The sequence below is a fragment of the Balaenoptera acutorostrata genome, chromosome 4 (genome assembly GCF_949987535.1).
Source record: "Balaenoptera acutorostrata chromosome 4, mBalAcu1.1, whole genome shotgun sequence".
Lineage (NCBI taxonomy): Eukaryota > Metazoa > Chordata > Mammalia > Artiodactyla > Balaenopteridae > Balaenoptera > Balaenoptera acutorostrata.
The window spans coordinates 79,800,277-79,820,042 of NC_080067.1; the positions used below are offsets into that span (position 1 = coordinate 79,800,277).

Here is a 19,766-nt window from a genome sequence, read left to right on the forward strand (position 1 = left end):
TTAATAGTAAAGTGCAGGATTGAGATGTTTTGGCATGATACAAAGGCAACTAAGCAGGGCTGCAGAATATTTTAAATCTCAGAATGTGCTGAATACAAGTTTGAACCAAGGCATCAGTTTGCAGTATGGTGGATTTAGGTGTTTGATGCAGTAGCAGGTACTCCTTTTGTTAACCAACAGATCTTGACGTTCCACTGAAAATATCAACAGAAAACTGGGAGTTTGCCAAACTGCACCCCTTTTAACAGTTTTTAATTGTATTTGGTTTCTCTAAGAAGCAGACTCTAAAAAATGATTAGCATGAAGGCGCACAGCAGTTCTACGGTTTGGTTAGTTTAATGGTGGCCGTGAAGCCAAAATTGCTGTTGGAAGAGTCACGGAAGAGGGGCTTGTGTTTGTACTGCCAGTCTTATTTGTCTAGCAGCAACCCTCAGGAGCCATGGCCTCAAGGCAAATGAGGTGGATGGTAAGGAGAAGCAGCTTGGAGTCATTGGTCAGTTATGCTCTCTTCGCCGGATCTAAGCAGTTCATTTCATGGCCCCACAACTTGAAATTTGGTTAGGGGACTTCCCTGGTGGTCCAGGGGTAAAGAATCCGCCTACCAATGCAGGGGATGCAGGTTTGATCCCTGGTCGCGGAACTAAGATCACACATGCCGCGGGGCAAGTAAGCTCGCGTGCCACAACTAGAGAAAAGCCCGTGCACCACAAGGAAGAGCCCGCACTAAGACCCGACACAGCCAAAAGACAAAGAAAATAAATATTAAAAAATAAGGGGGGTGGGGTGCTTCCGTGGTTGCTCAGTGGTTAAGAATCCACCTGCCAATGCAGGGGACATGGGTTTGAGCCCTGGTCCGGGAGGCTCCCACGTGCCGCGGAGCAGCTAGGCCTGTGCACCACAACTACTGGAGCCCGTGCTCTGCAGCAAGAGAAGCCACCTCAATGAGAGGCCCGCGCACCACAACTAGAGAAAGCCCCTGCGCAGCAACAGAGACCCAATGCAACCAAAAATAAATAAATTTATAAAAAAATAAGGGGGGGTGGTGCTTCTCTGGTGGTGCAGTGGTTAAGACTGCCTGCCAGTGCAGGGGACATGGGTTCAAGCCCTGGTCTGGGAAGATACCATATGCTGTGGAGCAACTAAGCCCGAGTGCCACAACTACTGAGCCCGTGCGCCTAGAGCTCACGCTCCGCGACAAGAAGCCACCGCAATGAGAAGCCCGCGCACTGCAACTAGAGAAAGCCCGTGAGCAGCAACAAAGACCCAACGGAGCCAAAACATAATTAAAAAAAAAAAAAAAACAGCCAACATAAAGGTAACTACTTTGTTGTGCCAGTTAAGTAGATGTACTCTTGGGGATCATCGAATAGAGGAAGAGATGCTTGGGGGTGGTACTTCAGAAAAGGGAAATGGCACAAACATTGCGAAAGCAGAAGGCACTTGAACAATTTAACTGGGTTATGTAGTGACTGAAACCAATTGGAAGTAATTGGAAAGTAAGTCTAGAAAACTATCAGCTGCCAGGATTTTAGACAATAGTCTTTATTTTGTTTTTTGGCTACGCTGCCCATGACATGTCGGGGATCTTAGTTCCCCAACCAGGGATGGAACCCTTCCCCCCTGCAGTGGAAACACTGAGTCTTAACCACTGGACCACCAGGGAAGTTCTAACAATATTCTTGTATTAGAGTGTTACTGAAGAGCTTGAGTGACAGGTGACATTCATATTTTAGAAAGATCCCTGTGGCAACCCAGCATAAACTGAAGGAAGGGAAAACCAGGTAGGCTTTGCAGTCTTAACTGAGATATTTGAGTACTTTAATAGAGCAGACTAAACATTAACCGAATGTTTAAACCAATTGATTGTAGAGAGGAGTCTTCAAAACTAACTTCCTAGCTTTGGTTGCTGAACGGGTAACAGTGCATTTACAAAGTTGGGGGACTAGGAGACGGTTGGGTGGGGGGAGTGAGAGCCTGTATTAACGCTTTTCTGCTCCCATAGCGAGGTTTGGTCAGTGCAAAGGCAGTCCTCAAGCCAAAGTTACATTGGAGGAGTTGAATGTTTCACAGAAATGAACTTAAAACGGCTAGCATCTTGTCCTTTAGACTATTGAAACTGCCCCTCCACCAGCATGACACTGCCTTTACCCCTAGGAAACTGAAGATGACCAGTACCATTCTTTACTCACAATCCACAATTTCTTTGTGGTTTTGTGTAGACAGTACGTTATAAAGTGATAAATTTTGTTTGACATCCCAGCTTCCACTAGTTGTGGGATGATAGACACATCTAATGAGTCTACTGGTAAAATGCCCCAACCATTTTTTTTTTTTTAAGTACATTATCTTCACCAATGAATTGTAAATTCTTAGGGATTTTCTGTTCTTTTTTTTTTTTTTCTACTACAGTTCCTAGCATAGTAATTTACAATATTCAGTTCCTGGAATGACTGTTACAGCTCGGTGCTTTCAGTTCCTGGTTTTAATTCTTTGTTTCATGGGCCACAAGGAGATTTGTCCCAATTTCCAATTTCTTATAGTTCCTCACGGCTCAGTTTTTAAGGTAGTTGCCTTAATGGCAAGGATCTACCTAGTCTCCGGGGTTAATGCAGTTGCAATTCTTACATTCATAGAAGTTAAGGGATGGGGTTGAATAGTAAAGAACACATTTGATTTTACAGAAAATGACTTTCATTAAGTGGGTCTAACACGATACTGTAAATCAACTACACTTAAATTTTTTTTAAAAGTAGGTCTAGAATTGGTGACTCAGGATAAGTAAAAATGAAAATTACATTCCATTTACCTTTTATACAGAGAGCTAACCATAAAAGATTTTGCATGTATTTATATGTCTAAGCACCTGGCACCTAGTGAGTGCATATCTTTTCGGTGAATAACTGAATTAAAAAGTGAAAAACTGCCTCAGTAAGGACACCGACGTATCAACATCCAATTACCAACAGCACCCACTAGTCTTCCCACAGCCCAACTCACGTGGGCCGCCAAGTGGCGTTTATTGGCCGGCTTCGCGCGAATGAGACGCGATGGACGTGATGCAACTCTCGTCTTCCGCGGTGAACTTCTTATGGGTGACGCTAGCCAATCAAAAAGCACCTTTCCACCGCCAAGTCCCTCCACCTGCCTCGAGGGGCGGGGCTGGCGATGGGCGCGGAGGCGTCACGTACTCCATGGTAACGACGCTCGGCCTGAAGATGGCGGCCGAGACGGGTGGAAGAGCGAGCTCCTCGGCTTCAGGCCGGAGCCCGAGCCGGTGGTACTGGAGCGGTTCTTTATGGGTCCGAGGCGTTTTACTCCTGTTGGGCGGGCTCCGGGCAAGCGCTACATCTATTCCTGTCTCCTTGGGCAGTTCTCCTCCCTGCCGGCACCACGTCCCCTCTGAGTCTGAGGTAGGGCGACGGAGGGGCCCTGTGAGGGTAAAGTAATACGGGAGGCGATGGCATAGAGGATAGTGATTGGAACAAGGGGTACTGGAGGAGAAAGCGAGATTGGGCCAGAGACTGAACTCTTAGAGGGCTGGGACCTGCTATCAACTCCCTTCCTGCACCCAGCGAAGTGGCTCAGTTAGGCACTCAGAACGTCATCAGTTTCCTGCGCGGAGGGTTGTGCTTATCAGGTAGTCCTAGAGCAAAGGTTTTCAAACTTGAACGGGCATCAGAATCACCTGAAGGACTTGTTCAAACACAGATTGCCGCTCCATTCCCTCCCTCTGCCCACTTCTGACTCATTAAATCTGGGATGGGGCCTCAGAATTTGCAGTTGAAGTTCCCAGATAGTTGATGATGCTGCTTGTCCAAGGACCTCACTTTGGGAACCACTGATCTAAAGGTTTGAGAAGAAGTTGATAGGAGAGCTAGACAAAGGCACTGAAGGGATACTGGGGATTCTCTGGAGACAAAATTTAGGTTGATTTTCAAGTTACTTCATCACAATGCTTGCTTTACCCTGTTCTCCTGCCCTGGAAGTGCCTGCCTCCCTCCCATTACATTTTTATTCCTGTCTAAATTCTTTCATTCTGAGTTCCTTAACCTCAAGGCAGCCTGCTGAAACCACCCCCAGTAGAATGTTCTTTCCATTTCACAGTATGTCTTATCTGTACTCTCTTCTGGCACTTAACCAAGTACCGCTATGTGGTGACGGTTTGTTTTCAGGCGTGTCTTGCCTTTGTAGTTAAATTGTAATTTTCCTTGGGATAAGGTTTGTGTCTTATACTTTGATTTCTCCACAGTACTTAGATCAGAGGAGGGAACACAATAATCAGTATTCTTTGAGGAAAGAAGACACAGTACCTGGGTCAGGGCTGCATGTTGTGATTGATTTTATAATTTGTCTTATTACTTTAACAAGAAAGATTAATCTAGAAATTTTCAGTTCAGCCCAGAATCTAAGACCATTCATTTTTGTGATAATTTCCAAAAATTTCTATGCATGCTGCTCATAACCGTATATGCCAGAATACTAAGTTTGGGGTTTGTGGCTGTTTTACAGCTTTTATCATGACACTGCATTCTGGCTGAGTTATTTTACTTTTTTTTTTTAGTCTCTTAGCAACTTGTAAGTTTATAATACAGTATTGTTGTCTACAATCACTATGTTGTACGTTAGATGTCCGGGACTTATCTACTAGTTGCAAGTTTGCACCCTTAAACATCTCCTCAGTTCCCCCCACCCACCTAGTGAATTCTTTTTAAAAGACATTCCCACAAAGCCCTGCACTTCTCTCTTTGAATTTAGATCAAAAGAAGAGAAAATAATTCAGAGAACTGCAAAATCTCTGTACTAGAAGGAACCTTAATAGCTGTTTTCTTCTTGTGATTGTTGCCAGTGTACAAATCTCCTACTTATATCTGAACATTTCCACAAATAGGGAAGTTATCTCCAAAGGCAGCCCCTTTGCTTTTTGGAGAGATCATTGTTCTTCTTTTTATAGAGCTGAAAACACAGACGTTCCTGCTGGTCCAGTGGTTAAGACTCCGAGCTTCCACTGCAGGGGGCACGGGTTCATTCCCTGGCGGGGAACTAAGATCCCGCATGCCGCATGGCACGGCCAGATATAATAAAAATATAGAGCTGAAAACTCTTCCTGAACCTTCCATCCACTATTTTTATTTATGGCTCTTGACTGAACAAACTAAATAGTGATAGTGCTTCAGATATTCAAGCAAGCTATTAAGTTCTTCTTGAGAGTTCATATTCCTAATAAATTTTACTAGTTCTTCATAGTGTGTGTAGTAGCAAGTCCTCCTAACCAATCTCTTTGCTTTGGCTTGGACACAAAGTATAGGCAAGTACTATTCATTGTAATACTAGTGACTGCACCTCTTAATTGCAACAGGAAATTACAGTAACTTTTTATTGGTAATGGTGGGGAACTACGAAACATTTTGACTCATATATCTTCTTCTCAACTAAAAACTCTACGTTTTGTTTTGTTTTTGTTTTTATTATGTAAATTAAAACAAACCCCAAAACAGAATAGTATAATGAACTCCCATGACCCTTCACCCAGCTTCAGCACTTAACAGTATTCTCTTATTTTGTTTCATATACTTCTACCCATTCCCCATTTTCCCACTGTTACTGTTACTTAAAAAAAATTTTTTGTAAGGTTTATATATACTGAAATGTAGCAAATGCAATCATGTATATTTATGTAAAACCCACAACCCTATCACAATATAGAACATTTTCAAGTCTCCAGAAAGTTCCCTCCTGTCCTGTGCCAGTCAGTCTCTCCCATCCACCCCAGGCGACTATTGTTCCTTTTTTCTTTTGATATTAGATTTAGATTTTACATCAAATTAGTTTTGCCTATTCTGGAACTGAGCTTATATCAATGCAGTTATATAATATGTAGTGTGATATGGTATATAACATTGGATTTTCCAATAGTAAATCAACCGTGCATTTTTGGAATAGACCCTACTTGGTTATGATGTATTATCCTTTTAATACACTTCTGAATTCAATTTGCTCATAGATTAAGGACTTTTGCATCTATGTTTATGAATGATGTTGGTTTATAGTTTCCTTTCTTAGTGAAGTTTTTGTTAGCTTTTTTTTTTGAATTTTATTTAATTTATTTTTTTATACAGCAGGTTCTTATTAGTTATCTATTTTATACATATTATACATGACAATCCCAATCTCCCAGTTCATCCCACCACCCACCCCCTGCCACTTTCCCCCGTTGGTGTCCATACATTTGTTCTCTACATCTGTCTCTCTATTTCTGCCCTGCAAACCGGTTCATCTGTACCATTTTTCGAGGTTCCATATATACACGTTAATATACAATATTTGTTTTATCTTTCTGACTTACTTCACTCTGTATAACAGTCTCTAGATCCATCCACATCTCTACAAATGACCCAATTCCGTTCCTTTTTATGGCTGAGTAATATTCCATTGTATATATGTACCACATCTTCTTTATCCATTCGTCTGTCGATGGACATTTAGGTTGCTTCCATGACCTAGCTATTGTAAATAGTGCTGCAGTGAACATCGGGGTGCATGTGTCTTTTTGAATTATGGTTTTCTCTGGGTATATGCCCAGTAGTGGGATTGCTGGGTCATATGGTAATTCTATTTTTAGTTTTTTAAGGAACCTCCATACTGTTCTCCGTAGTGGCTGTACCAATTTACATTCCCACCAACAGTGCAAGAGGGTTCCCTTTTCTCCACACCCTCCCCAGCATTTGTTGTTTGTAGATTTTCTGATGGTGCCCCTTCAGATTGGTGTGAGGTGATACCTCATTGTAGTTTTGATTTGCATTTCTCTAATAATTAGTGATGTTGAGCAGCTTTTCATGTGCTTCTTGGCCATCTGTATGTCTTCTTTGGAGAAATGTCTATTTAGGTCTTCTGCCCATTTTTGGATTGGGTTGTTTGTTTTTTTAATATCGAGCTACATGAGCTGTTTATATATTTTGGAGATTAATCCTTTATCCGTTGACTTGTTTGCAGATATTTTCTCCCATTGTGAGGGTTGTCTTTTCGTCATGTTTCTTGTTTCCTTTGCTTTGCAAAAGCTTTGACGTTTCATTAGGTCCCATTTGTTTATTTTTGTTTTTATTTCCATTAATCTAGGAGGTGGATCAGAACAAATCTTTCTGTGATTTATGTCAAAGAGTGTTCTTCCTATGTTTTCCTCTAAGAGTTTTATAGTGTCCAGTCTTACATTTAGGTCTCTAATCCATTTTAAGTTTATTTTTGTGTATGGTGTTAAGGAGTGTTCTAATTTCATTCTTTTACATGTAGCTGTCCAGTTTTCCCAGCACCACTTATTGAAGAGACTGTCTTTTCTATATTGTATATCCTTGCCCCCTTTGTCATAGATTAGTTGACCATTGGTGTGTGGGTTAATCTCTGGGCTTTCTATCTTGTTCCATTGATCTATGTTTCTGTTTTTGTGCCAGTACCATATTGTCTTGATTACTGTAGCTTTGTAGTATAGTCTGAAGTCAGGGAGTCTGATTCCTCCAGCTCTGTTTTTTTCCCTCAAGACTGCTTTGGCTATTCGGGATCTTCTGTGACTCCATACAAATTTTATGATTTTTTGTTCTAGTTCTGTAAAACATGCCACTGGTAATTTGATAGGGATTGCATTGAATCTGTAGATTGCTTTGGGTAGTAGAGTCATTTTCACAATATTGATTCTTCTAATCCAAGAACATGGTATATCTGTCCATCTGTTTGCGTCATCTTTGATTTCTTTCATCAGTGTCTTATAGTTTTCTGAGTACAGGTCTTTTACCTTCTTAGGTAGGTTTATTCCTAGGTATTTTATTCTTTTTGTTGCAGTGGTGAATGGGATTGTTTCTTTAATTTCTCTTTCTGATCTTTCATTGTTAGTGTATAGGAATGCAAGAGATTTCTGTACATTAATCTTGTATCCTGCAACTTTACCAAATTCATTGATTAGCTCTAGTAGTTTTCTGGTGGCATCTTTAGGATTCTCTATGTATAGTATCATGTCATTTGCAAACAGTGACAGTTTTACTTCTTTTCCAGTTTGTATTCCTTTTATTTCTTTTCCTTCTCTGATTGCCGTGGCTAGGACTCCCAAAACTATGTTGAATAATAGTGGCAAGAGTGGCCATCCTTGTCTTGTTCCTGCTCTTAGAGGAAATGCTTTCAGTTTTTCACCATTGAGAATGATGTTTGCTGTGGGTTTGTCGGATGTGGCCTTAATGATGTTGAGGTAGGTTGCCTCTATGCCCACTTTCTAGAGAGTTTTTTTCATAAATCAATGTTGAATTTTGTCAAAAGCTTTTTCTGCATCTATTGAGATGATCGTATGGTTTTTATTCTTCAGTTTGTTAAAATGGTGTATCACATTGATTGATTTGTGTATATTGAAGAATCCTTGCATCCCTGGGATAAATCCCACTTGATCATGGTGTATGATCCTTTTAATGTGTTGTTGGATTCTGTTTGCTAGTATTTTGTTGAGGATTTTTGCATCTATATTCATCAGTGATATTGGGCTGTAATTTTCTTTTTTTGTAGTATCTTTGTCTGGTTTTGGTATCAGGGTGATGGTGGCCTCATAGAATGAGTTTGGGAGTGTTCCTTCCTCTGCAAATTTTTGGAAGAGTTTGAGAAGGATGGGTATTAGCTCTTCTCTAAATGTTTGATAGAATTCACCTGTGAAGCCATCTGATCCTGGACTTTTGTTTGTTGGAAGATTTTTAATCACAGTTTCAATTTCATTACTTGTGATTGGTCTGTTCATATTTTCTATTTCTTCCTGGTTCAGTCTTGGAAGGTTATACCTTTCTAAGAATTTGTCCATTTCTTCCAGGTTGTCCATCTTATTGGCAGAGTTGCTTGTAGTAGTCTTTTATGATGCTTTGTATTTCTGTGGTGTCTGTTGTAACTTCTCCTTTTTCATTTCTAATTTTATTGATTTGAGTCCTCTCCCTCTTTTTCTTGATGAGTCTGGCTAAAGGTTTATCAATTTTGTTTATCTTCTCAAAGAACCAGCTTTTAGTTTCATTGATCTTTGCTCTTGTTTTCTTTGTTTCTCTTTCATTTATTTCTGCTCTGATGTTTATGATTTCTTTCTTTCTACTAACTTTGGGTTTTGTTTGTTCTTCTTTCTCTCGTTCCTTTAGGTGTACGGTTAGATTGTTTATTTGAGATTTTTCTTGTTTCTTGAGGTAGGCTTGTATTGCTATAAACTTCCCTCTTAGAACTGCTTTTGCTGCATCCCATAGGTTTTGGATCATTGTGTTTTCATTGTCATTTGTTCTAAGTGTTTTTTGATTTCCTCTTTGATTTCTTCAGTGATCTCTTGGTTACTTAGTAACGTATTGTTTAGCCTCCATGTGTTTCTATTTTTTATGTGTTTTTCTCTATAATTCATTTCTAATCTCATAGCGTTGTGGTCAGAAAAGATGCTTGACATGCTTTCAGTTTTCTTAAATTTACCGAGGCTTGATTTGTGACCCAAGGTGTGATCTATCCTGGAGAATGTTCCGTGCGCACTTGAGAAGAAACTGTAATCTGCTGTTTTGGGATGGAATGTCCTATAAATATCAATAAATCTATCTGGTCTATTGTGTCATTTGCACTTTGTGTTTCCTTATTAATTTTCTGTGTGGATGATCTGTCCATTGGTGTAAGTGAGGTTTTAAAGTCCCCCAGTATTATTGTGTCACTGTCGATTTCCTCTTTTATAGCTGTTAGCAGTTGCCTTATGTATTGAGGTGCTCCTATGTTGGGTGCATATATATTTATAATTGTTATATCTTCTTCTTGGATTGATCCCTGGATCATTATGTAGTGTCCTTCCTTGTCTCTTGTAACATTCTTTATTTTAAAGTCTATTTTATCTGATATGAGTATTGCTACCCCAGCTTTCTTTTGATTTCCATTTGTATGGAATATCTCTTTCCGTCCCCTCACTTTCAGTCTGTATGTGTCCCTAGGTCTGAAATGGGTCTCTTGTAGACAGCATATACATGGGTCTTATTTTTGTATTCATTCAGTGAGCCTGTGTCTTTTGGTTGGAGCATTTAATCCATTCACGTTTAAGGTAATTATCGATATGTATGTTCCTATGACCATTTTCTTAATTGTTTTGGGTTTGTTTTTGTAGGTCCTTTTCTTCTCTTGTGTTTCCCACTTAGAGAAGTTCCTATACCATTTGTTGTACAGCTGGTTTGGTGGTGCTGAATTCCCTTAGTTTTTGCTTGTCTGTAAAGCTTTTGATTTCTCCGTTGAATCTGAATGAGATTCTTGCAGGGTAGAGTAATCTTCGTTGTAGGTTCTTCCCTTTCATCACTTTAAATATATCGTGCCACTCCTTTCTGGCTTGTAGAGTTTCTGCTGAGAAATCAGCTGTTAACCTTATGGGAGTTCCCTTGTATGTTATTTGTCATTTTTCCCTTGTTGGTTTCAGAAATTTTTCTTTGTCTTTACTTTTTGTCAGTTTGATTACTATGTGTCTCGGTGTGTTTCTCCTTGGGTTTACCCTGCCTGGGACTCTCTATGCTTCCTGGACTTGGGTGGGTATTTCCTTTCCCATGTTATGGAAGTTTTTGACTATAATCTCTTCAAATATTTTCTCTGGTCCTTTCTCTCTCTCTTCTCCTTCTGGGACCCCTGTAATGCGAATGTTGTTGCATTTAATGTTGTCCCAGAGGTCTCTTAGGCTGTCTTCATTTCTTTTCATTCTTTTTTCTTTATTCTGTTCCATGGCAGTGAATTCCACCATTGTGTCTTCCAGGTCACTTATCCGTTCTTCTGCCCCAGTTATTGTGCTGTAGATTACTTCTAGTGTATTTTTCATTTCGGTTATTGTATTGTTCATCTCTGTTTGTTTGTTCTTTAATTCTTCTAGGTGTTTGTTCTTTAATTCTTCTAGGTCTTTGTTAAACATTTCTTGCATCTTCTCGGTCTTTGCCTCCATTCTTTTTCCGAGGTCTTGGATCATCTTCACTATCATTATTCTGAATTCTTTTTCTGGAAGGTTGCCTATCTCCACTTCATTTAGTTGTTTTTCTGGGGTTTTATCTTGTTTCTTCATCTGGTACAAAGTCCTCTGCCTTTTCATTTTGTATATCTTTCTGTGAATGTGGTTTTTGTTCCACAGGCTGCAGGATTGTAGTTCTTCTTGCTTCTGCTGTCTGCCCTCTGGTGGATGAGCCTATCTAAGAGGCTTGTGCAAGCTTCCCAATGGGAGGGACTGGTGGTGGGTAGAGCTGGTTGTTGCTCTGGTGGGCAGAGCTCAGTAAAACTTTAATCCACTTGTCTGCTAATGGGTGGGGTTGGGTTCCCTCACGGTTGGTTGTTTGGCCTGAGGCGATCCAGCACTGGAGGCTACCCGGCTCTTTGGTGGGGCTAATGGTGGACTCTGGGAGGGCTCATGCCAAGGAGTACTTCCCAGAACTTCTGCTGCCACTGTGCTTGTCTCCACAGTGAGCCACAGCCACACCCCGCCTCTGCAGGAGACCCTCCAACACTAGGAGGTAGGTCTCGTTCAGTCTCCCATGGGGTCACTGCTCCTTCCCCTGGGTCCCGATGCACACACTACTTTGTGTGTGCCCTCCAAGAGTGGACTCTTTGTTTCCCCCAGTCCTGTCAAAGTCCCGCAGTCAAATTCCGCTAGCCTTCAAAGTCTGATTCTCTAAGAATTTCTCCTCCTGTTGCCGGACCCCCAGGTTGGGAAGCCTGACGTGGGGCTCAGAACCTTCACTCCAGTGGGTGGACTTCTGTGGTATAAGTGTTCTCCAGTTTGTGAGTCACCCACCCAGCAGTTATGGGATTTGATTTTATTGTGATTACGCCCCTCCTACTGTCTCATTGTGGCTTCTCCTTTGTCTTTGGATGTGGGCTATCTTTTTTGGTGAGTTCCAGTGTCTCCCTGTCGATGATTGTTCATCGGTTAGTTGTGATTCCGGTGCTCTCGCAAGAGGGAGTGAGTGCACGTCCTTCTACTGTGCCATCTTCTTTGTTAGCTTTTTAAAATCTTTATTTATTTATTTAATCTATCTATCTATCTATCTATCTTTGGCTTTGGGTCTTTGTTGCTGAGCACAGGCTTTCTCTAGTTGCCGTGAGCGGGGGCTACTCTTCGTTGTGGTGTGCGGGCTTATCATTGCGGTGGCTTCTCTGTTGCAGAGCACAGGCTCTAGGCGCACGGGCCTCAGTAGTTGTGGTTTGCGGGCTCTAGAGTGCAGGCTCAGTAGTTGTGGCTCATGGGCTTAGTTGCTCTGTGGCATGTGGGATCTTCCCAGACCAGGGCTTGAACCCGTGTCCCCTGCATTGGCAGGCAGGTTCTTAACCACTGCGCCACCAGGGAAGTCTCTTTGTTAGCTTTTAAATTTATTTATTTATTTATTTTATGGCTGTGTTGGGTCTTCGTTTCTGTGTGAGCGCTTTCTCTAGTTGTGGCAAGAGGGGGCCACTCTTCATCGCGGTGCGTGGGCCTCTCACTATCACGGCCTCTCTTGTTGCGGAGCACAGGCTCCAGACGCGCAGGCTCAGTAATTGTGGCTCACGGGCCCAGCTGCTCCACGGCATGTGGGATCTTCCCAGACAAGGGCTCGAACCCGTGTCCCCTGCATTGGCAGGCAGATTCTCAACCACTGCGCCACCAGGGAAGCCCGCTTTGTTAGCTTTTAATAGCAGAATTATACTGGCCTTACATAATGAGTTGGGAAATTCTATCATGTATTTTCTAAAAGAAAATTTCTTCCTTAAATGTCTGGTATAATTCATAACTGAAACTGTCTGGATCTAGTGTTTTCTTTGTAGAGAGTTGTGGGTTTTTTTAATACTTTTATTGAGCTATAATTTATATACCATAAAATTCACCAACTTAAGTGTCCAATTACATGATTTTTATAAATTTACAGATCTACAGAACCATCACCACAGTCCAGTTTTAGAACATTTCCATCACCCCAGAAAGATCCCTTGTGCTCACTTACAGAAAACCCATGTTTTCACTTCTGGCCCCAAGAAACCACTATGTAGGGGTAGATAAATCCAGTTTCTCTCATACAAGTCTGTTCATAGTATCCATTTGATCTTGTGTCAGTCTTGGTAACTTGTGTTTTTGAAGGACTTTATTTCATCTGAATTGTTAAATGTATTGACATAAAATTGTTCATAATAAATTATCCTTTTGATGTCTGTAGAATCTGAGTGATATCCATGCTTTCATTTCTAATGTGGTAATTTGGGTTTATTCTGTTTTATTCTAGTCCATTCTTTCTAGGGGCTTATTAAGTTTATTAATCATTTTATTTTATTTACAAATTTATTTACTTATTTATTTATTTTTGACTGCGTTGGGTCTTCGTTGCTGCACATGGGCTTTCTCTAGTTGCAGCGAGCGAGGGCTACTCTTCGTTGCAGTGCGTGGGCTTCTCATTGTGGTGGCTTCTCTTGTTGTGGAGCATGGGCTTGAGGCACACGGGCTTCAGTAGTTGTGGCACGCGGGCTCAGTAGTTGTGGCTCATGGGCTTAGTTGCTCCGCGACATGTGGAATATTCCTGGACCCGGGCTCGAACCCGTGTCCTCTGCATTGGCAGGCAGATTCTTTTTTTTTTTTTTTTTTTAATTTATTTATTTATTTATATTTTTGGCTGTGTTGTGTCTCTGTCTCTGTGTGAGGGCCCTCCCCAGCTGCGGCAAGCGGGGGCCACTCCTCCTCGCGGTGCACGGGCCTCTCACCATCGCGGCCTCTCTTGTCGCGGAGCACAGGCTCCAGACGCGCAGGCTCAGCAGCTGTGGCACACGGGCCCAGCTGCTCCACGGCATGCGGGATCCTCCTGGACCAGGGCTCAAACCCATGTCCCCTGCACTGGCAGGCAGACTCTCAACCACTGCACCACCAGGGAAGCCCTGGCAGGCAGATTCTTAACCACTGTGCACCAACAGGAAAGTCCCTATTAATCATTTTAAATAGCCAACTGTTAGCTTTGGTAATTTTCTTTAATTATTGTTTTCTATTTCATTGTTTCCTGTTCTTTATTATTTTTCCTTTCTACTTATTGTGGATTTACTTTGCTCATATTGTTAGGTGGAAACTTAGATCATTGTTTGTTTGTTTTTTTGTCTTTTTTGTTTTTAATGTTTATTTATTCATTTATTTGGTTGCACCAGATCTTTGTTGTGGCAGGCAGCTTCCTTAGTTGTGACTCATGGGCTCCTTAGTTGAGGCTCCTGGGCTCCTTAGTTGTGGCACGTGGGCTTCCTAGTTGCAGCTTGCAGGCTCCTTAGTTACGGCAGGTGAACTCTTAGTTGTGGTGTGCATGTGGGATCTACTTCCCTGACCAGGGATTGAACCTGGGCCCCCTGCATTGGGAGCATGGAGTCTTATCCACTGTGCCACCAGGGAAGTCCCAGATCATTGTTTTTTAGCCTTTTTTTTTCTTCTCTACCATAAACATTTAATGACCTGTATTTCTCTCAAAGTACAACTGTAGCTACATTCCACAGATTTTGACACATTGTATTTTAATTATCACTTTGTTCAAAGTGATAATTCATTTTTATTTTCCCTGGTAATTTCTTCTTTGATCCATGGATTATTAAAAATGTTTAAAATATAATTTCTAAATATGTGGTCCTTTTCTAGATATCTTATGGTTATTGATTTCTAATTTAGCAAGTATCTTTTGTAAGATTTCAGTTCTTTGAAATTTGAGATTGATTTATTTATACCTCAGCATATGCTGTATCCTTCTAAACTTTTCTGTGTACTAGTAAAGAATATATATTCTGTAGGTATTGAGTGTAGCTTTCTATACATGTCAAAAAGGTGAGGTGATTGATGGTACACTTCAGATTTCTATATTCTTTTTTTATACAATTTTTAAAGGTTACATTCCATTTACAGTTATTACAAAATATTGGCTACAGATTTCTATATTCTTAAAATGTTTTATCTAAGAGAGTCTTTAAAAATTTCTAAGATTATAAATGTTTTTTTTCTTCTTTTAGTTCTGTCAGCTTTTGCTTCATGGATTTTGAATCTATTGTTAGGTACATTCACATTTATAATTATGTATTTCTGAGGTATTTACCCCTTATTATTATAAAATATTACTCTTTATTTCTGGTGATATTCTCTCTCTTGAAGTCTGCTTTGCTGATATTAGTATAGCCATTTCACCTGGCTTACGATTAGAATTTTCCATCCTTTTATCGATACATTTCACTTGTCTGTGGGGTTCATGTGCGTGCTGTGTGTGTGTGTGTGTGTGTGTGTGTGTGTGTGTTTGCTTTAGGGATTACAATATGTATCTTTTGCTTATGACAAATATTTAATGTTAATATTGCCTTATCATACTGACTGGGACCTTCATTATAATATTGAATAAGAGTGGTGAGAGTAGACATCCTTGCATTGTTCTTGATCTTAGGGGGAAAACATTCAGTCTTTCACTATTAAGAGTATTAGTTGCATGGAACACTACTCAGCTTTAAAAAAGAACAAAATTTTGCCATTTGCAGCAACATGGAGGAACTTGGAGGGCATTATGCTAAGTGAAATAAGTCAGACAGAGAAAGGCAAATACTGTATGATATCACTTATATGTGGAATCTAAAAAATGCAACAAACTAGTGAATATAACAAAAAGGAAGCAGACTCACAGATACAGAGAACAAACTAGTGGTTACCAGTGAGGGGGGTGAGAGGGGAGAACTACAAACTACTGAGTATAAGATAGGCTTAAGGATGTATTGTACAACACAGGGACTATAACCAATATTTTGTAATAATTGTAAATTGAAAGTAACCTTTCAAAACTGTATTAAAAATTTTTTTTTTCTTTTTGGCTGCGTTGGGTCTTCATTGCTGCACGTGGGCTTTCTCTAGTTGTGGTGAGCAGGGACTACTCTTCATTGCAGTACGCGGGCTTCTCATTGAGGTGACTTCTCTTGTTGTGGAGCATGGGCTGTAGACGCATGGGCTTCAGTAGTTGTGGCACATGGGCCCTAGAGCACGTGGGCTTCAGTAGTTGCGGCACGTGGGTTCAGTAGTTGCAGCGCGTGAGCTTCAGTAGTTGTGGCATGCAGGCTTAGTTGCTCCACGGCATGTGGGATCTTCCTGGACCAGGGATTGAACCTGTGTCCCCTGTTTTGTCAGGCAGTTTCTTAACCACTGTGCCACCAGGGAAGTCCCTATAAAAATTTTTCATGCAAAGAAAAGTATTAGTTTGTAGATTTTTGGTAGATGTGCCTTATCAGGTTAAGAAAATTACTTTTTGTTCCTAGTCTGCTGACAGTTTTTGTCATGAATGGGTGTTGAATTTTATTAAATGTCTTTTCTGCATCAATTGTTATAATCATGTAGCTTTTTTTTTTTGTTCTGTTGATATTGTGAGTTACATTGATTGATTTTTTGAATGATGAACTAGCCTTGCATCCCCCTGAGATAAAACCCCACTTGATCATGATGTATTACCCTTTTTACATTTTGCTGGATTTCATTTGCTAGTGTTTTTTTGATGATTTTGCATATGTATTCATTAAGGATATTGGTTTGTACTTGGTTTTTTTTCCTTCTGTAGCTTTGTTGGGATTGGTATTAAGGTAATGCTGACCTTATAGAATGAATTGGGAAATATTTCTTCCTCTTCTACTTTCAGAAAGAGTTTGTATACAAGCAGTATTGTTTTTTCCTTAAATGTTTAGTAGAATTCATGAGTGGAGGTATCTCAGCCTGGAATTTTCTTTATTGGAGTGTTATAAACTATGAACTTATTTTCTTTAATAGATATTGGACTATTCAGGTTATCTATTTCTTCTTGATTGTGTTTCGGTAAGTCATATCTTTCAAAGAATTTCATTTCATCAGAGTTGCCAAATTTATGGAAATACAGTTTTCTTAATGTTCCCATTTGATCTCTTAAATGTCTGTAAAGGGTTCTGAGTTACCAGTTCTAATGTGTCAAGGGTTTTCCACACATCACCAAACCACTCTCCAACACCAGGTGAGTGTCCCACAATTCATGTCAATTCTGACACTGTCTACCCAGAGATAGCATCAGATTACACAGGTTAAGAGTTCAGACCTACAGCATTGCCCCTTCTCCCCTATTTGATCCAATGTAAGTCCAGGTGGTTACCTGTGCTTCTGACCAACCAGCTATCGGAAGTTCCAACAACCCCCTCTTTGGTTTTGATTAATTTGTTAAAGAGGTTCACAGAGCTCAGAGAAAATTTTTACTTACTAGATTACTGGTTTATTATACGAGGATGTAGCTCAAGAACAGTCAGATGGAAGAGATGTATAGGGCAACATATGGAGAAAGGGCACAGAGCTTCTGTGCTTTCTGAGCATGTCGCTCTCCCGGAATCTCCACGTGTTCACCACCCTGGAAGCTCTCCAAACCCCATCCTTTCGGGTTTTAGGTAGGCATTACATAGATATAATTGATTAAATCATTGGGCATTGGTGGTTGAACTTGATCTCCAGCCCCTCTCCTCTCCTCAGAGGTTAGAGGGGGTGGGAAGGACTGAAAGTTCCAATCTTCTATTCACATGCTTGGCTCCACTGGTAACCAGTCTCCACCCTTAGGTGCTTCCAAAAGTTACCTCATTAACATGACAAAAGACGCCTGATCACTTTTATCATTTAGGAAATTCCAGAGGTCTTAGGAAATTCCAAAAATGGGGCAAAGATCAAATATATATATTTTATTATAAATCACAGTATCACAGTCTGTAAAGTCTACAGTGATATGCCCTGTTTCATTCTTGATATTGATAATTGGTATCATCTCTCTTAGTCTGCTTAGAGATATATCAATTGTATTGATCTTCTCAAAGAACCGCCTCTTGGTTTCATTGATTTTTCTCTATCATTTTTCTGTTTTCCATTTAATTGATTTCTGTTCTTTATTATTTACTTTCTTCTGCTTTCTTTGAGTTTAATTTGCCCTTCATTTTCTAGTTTCTTAAGGTGGAAGCTTAGGTCATTAGTTTGAGATTATTTTTTCTAATATAAGTATTTAAAGTTATAAATTTCTAATCACTAATTACATCACACAAATATTAATTGCTTGTAATCTTATTATCATTCAATTAAAAATATTTTCTGATCTCCTTTGTGACTTCATCTTCAACCTAAGAATAATTTAAAAGTTTGTTGTTCGGGAATTCCCTGGCGGTTATGACTCCGAGCTTTCACTACAGGGGGCACAGTGAATCCCTGGTCCGGGAACTAAGATCCTGAAGGCCTCGTGGTGCGACACACACACACAAAAAAAATGTTGTTTGATTTTTCTAATATTTGGAGATTTCCCAGTTATCTTTCCCTAATTGCATTTTAGTTTAATTTAGTTATGGATAGCAAACATCCTTTGTATGATTTCAGTTTTTTGTATTACTTAAGGATTGTTTTATAGTAAAAAATGTTTTATAGCCAAAAATCTAACCAGGTTAACGTTCTGTGTGTACTTGAGAAGAATGTACATTCTGCTGATGTTGGGGCAGGTGGTTCTATAAATGTCATTTAGGTCAAGTTAGTTGTAGTGCTGCTCAGGTCTCCCATGTCCTCACTGATTTTCTGTCTACTTGTGTTGATTACTGAGATAGGAATGTTGAAGTCACCAGCTATAATTGTGGATTTGTTTATTTCTCCTTTCAGTTTTTAGTTTTTGTTTCACGTATTTTGCAGCTCTGCTGTTAGGTGTTTACACATTTTACATTGTTATTTTTTTGGTGAATTGACCCATTTAGCATTACATACTGCCCTCTCTTTATTCCTGGTAATTAATACTCCTTGTTTTGAAATATACTTTGTCTAATACTAATATAGCCACTCTGGCTTTCTTTTGATTAGTCTTTACATGATGTGTGGTTTTCCATCCTTATACTCTCAATTTCTGTGTCTTTATAGTTAAAATGGGCTTCTTATAGATAGCAAATAGTTGCATCTTGCTCTGTCTAGTCTGACAGTCTCTGCTTTCTAACAAGAATGTTCAGTCCTTTTACATTTAATGTTTACATTTAATGTGATTTTTGACATGGTTGGGTTTGGATTGGCAGTTTAGCTATTTTTTTTCTTTGTTTCACTTGACTGCCTGTGCCTTCTGTTTTTTAGGATTCTATTTTAATTCCTTTGTTTACTTTTTAGCTATATCTCATTGCTTTACTTTTTAAATTGAGGTGTAATTAACCAACAATAAAATGCAATATATTTTTGAATGTTTGCTCTATTGATTATAATATGTATCTTGAATTTATGACATCTACTTAAAGTTTATAGCCATGTTAAATATGGGAACTTTTCAACAGTATAGTGTCACTATTTCCTTGTCCTTTTGCTATTACCATAATATATAATAACTCTACATATATTATAAATCTCACAATTGCAATTTTATAATTTTAGTTTTAAACAGTTAATATCTCTAAAGAAATGAAAAGAAGAAAAGAAATATGTGTATAATTCTGTTGAACGTCTCCAAACCACCCCAGGTTTGGTGATTTGCTGGAAGGACTCACAGGACTCAGCATATAGTTGTACTCACAGCTAAGATTTATTACAGTGAAAGGATACATATCAAGCACAATCAGTGAAAAGAAAAGCCTCCTGGAGCAAAAACTGAAGGAAACCGGACACAAGCTTCTGATGAAATAAAATGTGTATTTTAAGGCAGGACAAGAAAATTTAAACATAAAGTTCTGTCTCTGTGTCCGTTTGGGCCTCCTCCCTCCCTCCTTATGTGCATCTGAATTACACATTAAACAGACCTCCTCAAAGATGGGAA

The 19,766-nt window shown here is 39.7% G+C and overlaps 1 protein-coding gene across 3 annotated transcripts in view; it reads left to right on the forward strand.

The window, feature by feature from the left end:
* Window positions 1-3,191: 3,191 nt before the first annotated feature.
* Window positions 3,192-19,766, forward strand: part of LMLN (leishmanolysin like peptidase) — a 122,990-nt gene continuing 106,415 nt past the window's right edge. For all 3 annotated transcript variants that reach the window (XM_057544958.1, XM_057544960.1, XM_057544959.1), the window contains exon 1: window positions 3,192-3,410. In XM_057544958.1, the coding sequence (XP_057400941.1) occupies window positions 3,192-3,410 (219 nt within the window). The remainder of the gene's footprint in view (window positions 3,411-19,766) is intronic.